This window comes from Miniopterus schreibersii (genome assembly GCF_964146895.1).
Source record: "Miniopterus schreibersii genome assembly, chromosome: 7".
Taxonomy (NCBI): domain Eukaryota; kingdom Metazoa; phylum Chordata; class Mammalia; order Chiroptera; family Miniopteridae; genus Miniopterus; species Miniopterus schreibersii.
In genome coordinates, this window is record NC_138108.1 from 25,827,891 (window position 1) to 25,840,051 (window position 12,161).

The 12,161-nt window shown below is 42.5% G+C and overlaps 1 protein-coding gene across 5 annotated transcripts in view; it reads left to right on the forward strand.

The window, feature by feature from the left end:
* The window catches only part of ANKRD44 (ankyrin repeat domain 44), a 251,380-nt gene that overhangs the window by 130,245 nt on the left and 108,974 nt on the right, over window positions 1–12,161 (forward strand). For all 5 annotated transcript variants that reach the window (XM_081142776.1, XM_081142775.1, XM_081142774.1 and 2 more), the window contains exon 4: window positions 4,175–4,245. In XM_081142776.1, coding sequence (XP_080998902.1) covers window positions 4,175–4,245 — 71 coding nt within the window. The remainder of the gene's footprint in view (window positions 1–4,174; window positions 4,246–12,161) is intronic.

Here is a 12,161-nt window from a genome sequence, read left to right on the forward strand (position 1 = left end):
GAAGTGCTCTCAGGGCTTTTGTGGTATATCCTTCTAGACTGTCCGGTGTTTTTTACAAAAATGCACTCATTCCCTATGTAATGTTTTAGTATTTGTTTTTTTGCGTAACAGTAGTATGTGAGCATCTCTCAACATTGTTAGGCGTTCCTATAAAGCATCACAGCTGTGCTCTTCCTCTAACGCCAGCGTTGTTTCCAGTATTTTACTTTATGATACCCTTTCATAAAGCATCCTTGAAGATTAGTCTTAATAGTCCCTGATACCTATTTCCTTTAGAAACATGTTGTAGAGCATTCTAATGCATACACACAACGACAGAATTGGTTGTATGCAGTGGGGGTGGGGAGGGAGGGAGAGGGAAAGAGGAGAAGGGGGGAGAGGAAAGAGAGGGAGGTTGAAGGTAAAACTCTGACATGCATGGCAAAAGCAGGTAGACTCGGGTCTGGGCATGTGCTACCCACGTGCGCCTTGGCCTTGTCAGTATCCTGGTAGGCTGGCTGGTGAGGGAGCTACTGGGATGAGATGCTGAGATTCCGAAAGTGGTGAGAGCAAAATGACATTTGGGGAGTCAACATAAAATTCCCTAAGATTCTAGACCTCTGCCACGTGTGGGTAGGCATGGCTTCCTTGGTCCGGCCTTTCCCGGGGGGACTTACCTTGCCTCTGTTCTACAGCTGGGGGTCTGCCTTTGGGATCAGCCACAGTGATTGTGGAGAGAGGAGAGCATGAGGAAAAAAGTTAGGACACCAGCATGTAACACATCCTCAACTGAAAAATTTCTTTTCAGATTGGACTGTACAACCAACAGCATCTTGCTGTTACTCTCTTACTCCCCTAGTGTACACCTTGGGAAACCCTGGAGGGCACTGTATGGCTGGGCCACTTTATATAGAAAGGGTGGAAGTGTCATTTTCATATCAAGGGCCACTAACAGAGAAAAAAAATAGTGTAAAAAAAGCAACTTAATCCCCCCCCCATTTTATTAAGAAATATAAAACTTTAAATGTGTTAGCTTTCTTAAAAACATTGTATTAGTAAATATTTCAAATATACAGAAAAGTGTGAAAAAAATATAATTAATACCCATGTCCACCCAGCTTTATGAAGTCAAAGTTTCCATATTTGCATTGTATCTTTTTTTAAAGGAAATAAAACATTGAAGACATAGTTGCAGCCCATTGGCTGTGGAATTGCGGAGAGGTAGGGTATACATTGCCAACTTTACTAGGTAGAATCAGATTGCTTCTAGAAGGGGCTTATACCAATTCACACACCCACCATCTGTATTTAAGTCTTCCTGTTGCTTCATACTCTTACTAACTCTTGGCATTGTCATCCTTTATAATTTTCACCAATTTGATGGATGTGAAATGGTATGTTAGTGTTGCTTTCATTTGCCTCTCCCTGGTGAATTTTTTAAAACTTCCTGAATTATTTTATTTTACAACTAGTGCATTTTGTCATTCAAAACATCCAACTTTTTTCCAATTATAGTTTACATTCAATATTATTCTGTATTGGTTTCAGGTTTACAGCACAGTGGTTAGACAATCATATTGATATTTAAAGTACCCACCTGGCACCGTACATAGTTATTACAATATTATTGATGATTTTCCTTTTGCTGCAAAACAGTCATCCCCGTGACTATTTTGTGACTACCAATTGGTACTTCTTGTTTTTCTTTTAAATATTTTTTTTTATTTTTCAAGGGGTAGGTGGAGGTGGAAGAGGGCATAGAGGGGATAAATGGTGATGGAAAAAAATAAAGCAAAAAAATTTCTTTTTCCAACTACAGTTTATGTACAATATTGTATTAGTTTCAGGTGTACTTCTTAATCCCTTCACCTTTTCCACCTAGTCCCTCCCTAATGAATTTTGAGAAGTATCTTTTTATAGGTGTCTAACTATTCGGGTTCCTTCCTCTTATATTAGCTTTTTAAGTTTATACACAGACAACACAAATTTACTCTGTCAAGGACAATGAATATAATAAAATATTTATTTCTTTTTCATATTATAACCCGTGTTTGGAGGTAGGGGGAGAAAAGTGTGACAGAAAGACTATGCCTCTCACTTCCATGAGTCGTAGATTGAGAGCTGAATGAGGCATTGGAGGGGATTTGGAAATAAGAACTGCTAATATTTTTCTGGTGCTCTGCAATTTACACAGCACCTTCCAATTCATTTTATTCTCCAAGCACCCAGTGAAGTGGGTCGAGGGCTATTACTATTGTGTGCTTGTTAGCTCATTTTACAGATCGGTGGCTCTTGGTCACTGGGCCTGTACGTAAGTGCGGGACTCAAACCTGGTTTTCTGCCCAGGGATTCCACTGCCCTCGTTCATTTCCCTCCAGAGCGTTTGGCCCAGGGCTTCCTGCTGCTGGGGAGGGAGATGCCTGCTCCCTTTAATTCTTAGCAGGCCCAAAGTGATTTTACTTGGTCCTTACTGATGTAAGGGGCTTGCACTGTCTCAGGTAAGCTGCCTGGATGGAGTTAGTAGAATTAGGATTTAAATAATTTTCAGCTTAATAAACTAAGCAACAATTTTATCAGTGGCTGTCAACCTTGACAGCATATTATAATAGCCTCGGGAGCTTTTAAAGTACACTGGGGCCTGGCCCCATCTCAAACCAGTGACGTTAGAATGCGGGAGGGGAGAGGAGGCAGTCTGCCTCTTTGTTTTAGGGATTATTATGTTCTTGTTGTCCCTAATTAATATTGTTGATGGTCATTCTTCAGTTAAAGAGAAAAAAAATTATGTACCTTCTATGAGTTGTTATTTCCTTTTAGCTGATGTCTTAAACTAAATTGCTAGCTCACTTTTACCCATGAAAGTATCTTGCTGTCTTTAAAACACACACACACACACACACACACACACACACACACACACACACACACACACAAACAAGGATTCTATTTTTTAAGCTGTCAGCTGGCCTTGGCCTTGGCCTTGGCCTCGCAGAGATTAGTCAGCCCTGCTTCCACTTGGCCCAGGTTCACATCCGGGTCCCAGAGGCACCTCCGCCGCCTTCCCCTCCCCCGCCTCCCTTTCTAGTTGCTTCGGTTCATCTCTCCACTGCCCTTCCTCACGAGCTTCCTTCTTGTTGTCCTGAAGCTAAAACAGTCTCGTGTTCCTGCATCGACACAGATCCCTATATTCACTCCTCCTCTTCCTCTTAGGGGCCCTTTTCTAAAACTTTCTATTTCTGATCAGAAGATTGATTGAAACCCTGAACCCCCCCAAAAGGAGCTGAGATGGGGTGTTTTTATCATTCAGTTGTAGACTTGGAGGGCTTGTATGCGTGGGGATTTGTGAGGGGCCACGGAAGGAGGGCAGAGTCTGCTTTCCCTGAATCCGTTCATATGGAGCTTCTCCTCCCTGGTGAGGTGGCTCCAGAGACGAACATTAGGCACATCTGTGAGCTGATTCTGGCTCGTGTGTGAACCCGTCTGTCCATCCATCATGTGAGGGAGCCATGAGCAGCCTACTTAGGCTTTATGTTGTGCCGTCCAGTAGCTCTGTGAAAGCTGGCTTATTCCTACTGAAATATCTGGCTAGTCTCAGAGAAAGAATTGGGATTCCTGGATAAAGCAGATTTCTGCTAATCCTCTCAGCCCAGATGAAATCTCATCAGAACTCAGCTTTACAAGATTTGTTTGAAAGTTGACTGGCCTCTAGCACACATTTGTTAGAAGGCTGCTCATCGCTGACAGCCTGCCAATAAGGGTGCTATGGGCCCTGCGAGATAAATATACTTAATGACTAAAAATAAAATAATAGATCTGCTTATATATTTTATATTCAGGAACACACACACACACACACTCACTTGAAAAGTTTTTCATTTTTCAGAACATACATCTCCGTAGACCTGGAGACTCTCAGTCTTCTCACCGCTGTGTCTCCTACCCAGTGAGATGCTGCATTTCTCATCTAGTCTTTACCCAATTCTGTGACATTCTCCGTTCTTCATCTTGCTCCTTCTGCTCTACGGGGTGTCTCCTCCTGTGTAGTTGCCAGAAAGCACATGACTGATACAAAGGAAAAACAAAACGAAACGTGGTGATCGTACCAGGCAGATGGGAGTGCGAGGGACAGGATCTGACGTAACGTCAGCAGAACTCCCCTGACTGTGTCATGCCTCTAACCTGTGCCGTTTGGTTCCAGGAGCTCGCGTAAACGCCAAGGACAACATGTGGCTGACCCCACTGCACCGGGCTGTTGCCTCCAGAAGTGAGGTGAGTGACTATCTTATTTGATCTAGCACCGTCAGTCCCTACATAGAGAAAAACTCTTTCTGCTGAATTAGGGGTTCTCACTGGTGAGCAGAAGGCTTTTACTTCTAATGCAAAAGGGTTACCAGCATTGAATAACTGTTTTTTGAGTACCCCCTGCATGCCAGGCATGGCTGGGGGTGACGGGGGTAGTCCGAGATGGGCAACGTGGGCCTTGACGTCAGCGAGTTCTCGATCTGGAGGGGGAGGTAAACAGGTAAGCTGATCAGTACAGCACCAGAACTGAGTCAGAGGAGGAAGCAGCCAGCTGCCTTCCAAGAAGAGATGCCACTTGAGCCAGGTCTTAGAGGATGAGTAGGGACTTACCAGGCCAGGAGGAGGAGGGATGTTCCTGGAACCTGGGGTGAGGAGGAAGATAAGCCTGATAGTAGGATCTGGGTTAAGTGGTAGAGGGCTGGGTGTCCTCTGAGCACCGGGAAGTGGTCAGAGCAGAGATAAGCGTGAACAGGACAGGATTGGGAACCTTGTGAGGTGAGTTGAAAAGGAAGCCAGTGGGTGAATGTTGATGCTGTTATCTGAGAAGACAGAGGCGGAGGACCAGGGGGTGGGAAGCTTATCAGTTCTGTGTGAACAAGTGAGTTTGGCAAACACATGTCTGGAATGTAAGCCCATGAGGGCAGAGACCTGTGTTATGTTCCCTGGTGTATCTCAAGCCTGGTACATTGTAGGTGCTCAAGAAGAATTTATTTGAATGCTGGAAATTCAAGTGAAAATGGCTAATCGATTACTATTATTTATACAGATCTAGAGCTTAGGAACAGAGAGTGATCATTGAAACCATGGCAAGTGTTTCCGCTGGTCCAGGGAAAGTGTAAGGGTCAAGAAGAGAAAACCAATGTGGGGAAGGGGTGGCAGGAACCCTGGTGAATGTGAGTGTTGGCCTGGTCAAGACAGGGATGCCCACAATGCAGGGATCCAAAAGGCTCTAACCTCGGAGGTACTTGGCGTTGGATAACTAGTCTTTGTAGCTGGCTTTACCAAAGGAAGTTTCTCCTCTGCTCCTGGAGAGGTGATGTTCTCCAGGTACACCTAGGAGCTAGGGGTGTCGCTGAGAATGCACACACCAGTGTTGCAGTGTTGATGGCTGGCGGTTGGCAACTGTCTGGAAACCGCACAGTGTACTTGGTAGATGACAGCCTAGTGCTCACGGTCTTCCTTGCTGTGCTGTGTGATTTGGGTAGGTTTTATTTTTTTAAATTTATTTTTATTTTATTTTTGTTCAAAATATTACAAATGTCCCTTTTTCTCTCCAATGACCCATTCCATCCTGTCCCATCCCCCTCCCCAGTCCCTCTCCACACCATTGTCCATGTCCTTGGGTTGTGTATATATGCATATAAGTTCTTTGGTTACTCTCTCCCCCTCCACCCACCCGCCCTCCTCCCTCCCTCTGACATTCGTCAGTCTCATCTATGTTTCCATGTCACTGAGTCTATTCTGTCCATCAGTTTATTAAGTTCTTTAGATTCCACATGTAAGTGAGATCATGTGATGTTTGTCTTTCTCTGCCTGGCTTATTTTGCTCAGCATAATATTCTCCAGGTCCCTCCATACTGGGTAGTTTTTAATAAGAGGTTGGTTGTATTCTCTTTCCAAATAGCCCACGTGGAAGGAGGGACACATATGACCCTAACTTGCCTGGCTTGGACCCTGGGGAATCTTCTTATGGTCCCACAATCTTCTTATGATCCCACATTTCATTTCTTTTTAAAAAATATATATATATTTTTTATTGATTTTAGAGAGAGAGGGAGAGAGAGACAAACATCGATGAGAGAGTCACTGATCGGCTGCCTCCTGCACGCCCCCTACCGGGCATCGAGCCCGAAACCCAGGCATGTGCCCTGACTGGAAATCGAACCTTGGTCTCCTGGGTCATAGGTTGATGCTCAACTGTTGAGCCATGCTGGCTAGGCCACATTTTCATTTATTTTACCTGGGAAAGCAGGTGCGATGGGCTGCTTGACTTCATACAACCAGCTTTGTGAGACCAGCTCCTTCACAGAGGAGTTTTTCTCGGTCTTTTAAAACCTGTTCATCTTTGGTAAAATTAAAAATAAAATAAAAATTAAGTATCTTTTGAACAGTATGGGTTTGTTTCCTCTTTTAACAAGAACCAGATCTTTTTAGTTTAGGAAGACATTTACTAAGCACCTCCTACATGCCTGGCACTGTGCTTGCTGGTAGAGCTACAACAACAGAAAAGACACATGGCCCCTGTGCTTGGGAAGCGTGTAGTCTGGTGGGACAGAAAGGCACAAAAGCAAGTGACTTCGGTACTATGTGATCGCCACCTTTTTTAGCTAGACTAGTGGCAAAGACTTCAATCCTCAAAACATCTATCCTCCATCAACCATCAGCTTACCTTTTTACGTATCTTTGTTATGTTTGAATTCAGTCAACTCCAAGATGGATCAACCTTCCTATCTGGGGAAGGCATTTGCTGTTTCTCTAAAGAACCAGCTCCCTCTGCAGGTTTTCTGTGGGGAAAAAATCCCTTGCAGGTACCTCTTGCCAGGAAGGAATTAAAATGCAAACAGGACCTGAGTTGTAAATAATCAGGGTCATTTATAAGCTTGCGCAAGAAGATGTCTTCATACTAATATCTTTCACAGTAGATTGAAAAGTTTACTATGAAAATTGGAGTGTCTGTAACCATTGTTAGAACTAACTGAGGGCCTCTTAGCTCCAAAGCACATCACCCTGAGTGTAAGAAGTCCAGATTTAGGAAATTCAGATTTCCCTTTTTTGAAGTTGATCATGTTGCCATTACTCCATGACTCCCCTAAATCATAGCTGGGGAAGGGAAGCAGGCTTTAGGGGGAAAGACCAGGGAGGGTTCGGGCTGATAATTTGGCTGTTAGCACTTGCCAAAGGGGATATGTGCGTTCAACATGAGCACTGGCACATCTGTCTATTGCTTAGATCCACAAGCAAAGCTATTACTTACATGAATATGTATTAACAATCATTCCTTCGTTGAAAGGCTTGTAAACTCTATCCTGTCCTTGAAGTCCCTGTGCTTCTAAAAGGCAGGTAATGGATCTCTCAGGGTTCAGCGTTGAATCGGGGAAGCAGAACCACCATGAGAGTTAGAGAATATGATATTTATTATAGGAATTAGACCGCGCACAATTGTACGAGCTGCTGTCACCTTGGTTTCTGTGGGGTCCGGAAGTCACTGTGGTCCAGTAGGGTCTGCAGTTAATAAGAAAATCTGGATGTGAAGTGGGGGAGAACAGGGACAGACGGGAACCCCTGCCTGCCTCTAAAACTGCCTCACCCTCGTGGGTGTGGGTGACTTGTAGAAGGATCTGGACGCTTCGCCTCTGGACTCTCACATGCCTGGCCCAGGCCTGGCAGGCACTGAGGAAGCTGTGGCAGTGTCACCTGGTACTGCCCTGTGCCAGCGTGGTGATCCAGCGGGTCAGTGACGTCGTGCACGAGCTGCAGCAGCACCCACCAGCCAGCGCCTCAGCCAGGCCGCGGTTTCCCCTGTGCCTTCCGAGATTCATGCCCATGAGTCTTGTGGCCAGCCCTGAGCAGAACCGTGCAGGGAGGGAACTCTGGGAAATGTAGTTCGACTCGGCTAACTGGACACAATATAAAGCGACCATTGAAATTGTTACTCTGTTTTCATTAAGAAGATCTTCTAGACAGTAAGTTCCTTAAAATTAGTGCCATGTACATTGCTTATCATTGTATTTCTAGCAACCAGCCTGCTCAGTACACAGTTATTTCTGAGCAATTCATGAAAGACTGGGGATTCATGTTAACTTCAGCTCCGCGAAGATGCTTTTCTGTACAGCCGCTGTCGTGCAACTGGTATACCCCACAGAGAGTGCTGGAGATAACCACCTTCCACGCATGCAAGGTGAACTGACTTGGAGCTTGGAGTGCCCACTAGAACTTGCAAAATCAGGATGAGTTTCGAAATCACATGCAACACCCATATCAGTGTAAGTCCAAGATATCAGTCAGCACAAGTCAAAATCCCTGAGCCTTCTCTCCATCTAGGCAAGTTTTATGTTCAGATTTCTGTGCCTGGAAAAATAATGTGTATTGCTGAATTCATTTCCTGAGGCTGTTATAACAATAGGAGTATCAGGTCATAATCTTGCTGAAATGTCCACCCCTGCCTGAATTATGAAAGCTCCCCTGCAGACAAGGAAGCAGATCGAGACATGGCCATAGCCCTTAAAATCGTGCAGCATAGGTTGGGTTCTGGAGATAAACCTTCAGGGGTTGTTTGGTACTGACCAGGCAGTATTGTGTGCTCCCTTCTAGGCCCAGTCCCATATCCTACTTCCACCTCTACCCCTCCCCATCTGGAATTCCCGGGAAGGAAACAGCCAAACAGATTCATCAGAGCCAAACAGCATTATCTCCTGTTGATGCCCTAAGGGCTTCGCTCATCCCCCTCTTTACTTCCAAGGCTGTGAAGAAATGGATACTCTCTTACCAAAATATTAGGGAAACATATTTTGCAATTCTAGATAATGTAGATGAGCAAGATTTGGGGCTTCCAGGGAGAATTTTCTGAGCTGTTGTAGATTATTTCATGTTGTTTCCTCTGTTTAATTTGTTCTTGTTACATTTTTGTTTTTCTTTCTTGGAAAAGAGCAGCTGTAGGGGAAAGGAATTAAATGCTTGCAAACCTGGAGTGTTTAACACATGTTTATTGAAGCCCACTGGATGGAAGGCACTGTTAAATGTGCTAGAGGGGCCCTGAGGGGGTACAAAGGGAGCTTCTGGGACACAGTGTTTAGGGCAGACGGCCAGCACACAGCCTGTGGCCTGCATGCAAATACAGCTAGCTGGCCTTTCACACATGCCTTTTCTTCTATAATGAACTGATATAGCACAGAGGAGAATTGATGGACTTTACAGTTTCCTGTTCTGGAGGCTATCCTTTGGATAGAAAAGTTAAAAATGGTTGTATCCTGTCTTTGGAGTGTAGCATCGAGGATGTTGTGTGCAAATATCTATTGCCGTGATGAACACTTATTGAGCACTTGCTGTATGCTAGACAGTATGCTAAACACTTATTGTGCATGATTCCGTTTTAACCTCCGAGCCACTCTTTGAGATTGATACTGTGATTAAGCCTAATTTAGGAAACGTGACCTCGGAGAGGAACCTAAGGTGGCAGTAAGTTGAGGAGAGTATAACTAGAGAACCTGCTCTCTTAACCACAGTGCCCTACTGCTTACTTTCAACCATCTGAGCCCCCTTATTGATAGTGTTCCAGCCAATAAAATGGGTCTGTTCTTGTGTCCGTGCAGACAGACGTCCCAATGGGTATAAAGGTGTTTCCCAGAGTTGAGTAAGATAAGAATTTTATAGCTTAAATGTTAAAAACTCATGTTTTCCTCTTCCTTCTAAAAAAAAAAAATTGTTATTATTGTGGGCTAAATGACAGTAGACAGGAGAATTGGAAAAATTATATGAGAGACTAGAATATTATTGCCTTCCTTAAATTATCTTTATAATTATAAAACGATAACCACATAGAGAATATAGCTCATACCTGGAATGGGAAGAAAGTAAGCATTTTATGACCTTTTTGAATAGAAATGAGTCGTACTCAGACTTAGTGTGCATTCAGGTCATCTGGATGCTCGTTAAAAGTGCCTGTTCTAGCACCTCACCCCAGTGATGAAGCCTGTGGGTGGGCCCAGAAATCTGTATTTTGAAAAGAGGATTCTGATGCATGTGGTCTACGTACCACACTTTGAGACCCAAGATTGAAGACTGAGGACAATTTAATATCTGGCCTTCCCAATGTTTGAAGCTAGCGCTTCTTGAATGGTTTCCTTTGAATTTTTCATATCCCACAGTCTCCAGTGAAAACCCCCTTTATACTACTAGTTCTTAGAATAATTGTCCTCAATAATAATTATAATAATAAAGGGTGAGTTTAATTTAATAATGGGTACTTTTTAGAGGAATCATCTGATTAATTGAACAAATTAGTTCAGCTCCAATTTATAGAATTCTTACAGAATATGAAATTGCTCTAAGTAGTAGGGGGTGAAAGCCCCAGTGATTTTAGTAATAGAGTAAATGCCTTCAGGACTTGCGTGCAGCCTCAGGGACAGCAGCGCATGGTAAATGCCTTGTTAATACTTGCATATTATTACTTAGTTTGCTAATGATTATACTAATATATTTATTCTACCCAAATTTATTGAATATACACTGTGTGCAAGGCATCTGCCAGGTTTTGTAAAGAGCCCAGAAAATTGTATAAGGCTCACACCCTGGTCTAAAGCAACTTGGCAGTTTATAAAATTTGACGTTGCCTGTGCCTGCAAGGACTCCGGAGTCATAAACAATTACTTTTCCATGAGTAATTTTTGACCACTTAAATACAATGCACATCTAAGAGTAAAAAAACAAATATTAGAGGTGACAGTGTTTAGGACGCATGCTTCCTATTTCTTCTCATCTTTTCCATGTGCCACAGTGTATGTCTCTACTTTTTGTTACAGGGCTGGAGCGGCCTTTTGTAAAAAGAGAAAGTCATAAAAAGTAGAAATAAAGCGACTGCAAATGCCATCTCCAATTCCTTCCCGTGTGACATCCTATGACAGTTCCTTCCTGTGTCTATTAGTACTTATATAGGACAGCCTGCTATGGAGTGGAACCAACAGGCCCACGATCCTAACGCTGAGTGTTTGCTGACTGAAACCTCCTTTCAGGGGAAATGCCAGAATCTTCACACTTTCTGGTTCATTAAAAAAGAAAGAAAGGCTTTGAGGAATCACCACTCACAGTGTGGCCTGAGTACTGGTCCAGAAGCTTTCGTTTACTTGCCGTGATAAGAGTGAGCATTCAGAACCTTTTAGGGCAATTTGATAGAGTAATTTCACGCCTCCCAAATTTAATAATAAAATAATTGAGTTTATAATTTGCGTCTTTATTTTTTCCATTTTATTATTCTACTTTTAATTGTATTTTACAAAAATATTGGCTCTTGATAGATTTGAAGTGATATAATTTTAAAAACTCGTCCTTTACCACAGATAGTTCGAGAAATATCATGCAAGTAACTTTTCTTGATTCAGAAAGTGTTCAACTTTTTTTTCCCTACATTAGTTTCTGTTTTACCTTCTAAATTTCTGTCAGAGCCAATATGTGATACAGGAAGAGAGACTTTTTTTTTTAAATTACAGAAATCATTAATTCCCTAAGTAGCCATAAAATTATGCCCTCTTAAAACTATGTTAAAGTGCTTCCAAGATTAAAATTTGTGAAATGTCCTTGTGTATTTTGTTTTGTTAGTCTATCCTGAATTTACATAATATTTAATGCAAAGCAAGAATCTGTACAAGTGCAATAAAATAATGCACAAGGCAAAGGTATTAAAGTAACAGTGTGTATTGTTATTTTGCTGTGAATGTATAAAAAGGATACTGTACCAGCTTTTACAGTACTGCTTTGAGATGATGATCTTCAATCTTTTTGGCCATATATCTGCAAAACTTTTTCAGCATGCATTTCAAGATGTGCATCTCATTTATTTATAAATTATATACTGGAAATACTATCATTAGCTAATATTTCAAGGCACAATATCCTTAGGGGGTGAGGCTTTTCATTTATCATAGTCTTACATAACCAAGGTAGATAATAGACTTCTGATGATTTTCCTCTGTTTTGGCCAAGCTCTTGTCAGATCTGATTAAATTTGTCATTACTTTTACCTTGTAATGTAGGTGATAGAAAGCTTTTACTAGGAGTAGAAGTGTCAGCTCTGTGACTTCCACATTATTTATATGGGTTCCTTGCATAAATCTTGCTTATTTTAGAATGCTTTTAGTTTAAGGGTACATATTACAGTCTGTAAATCGACT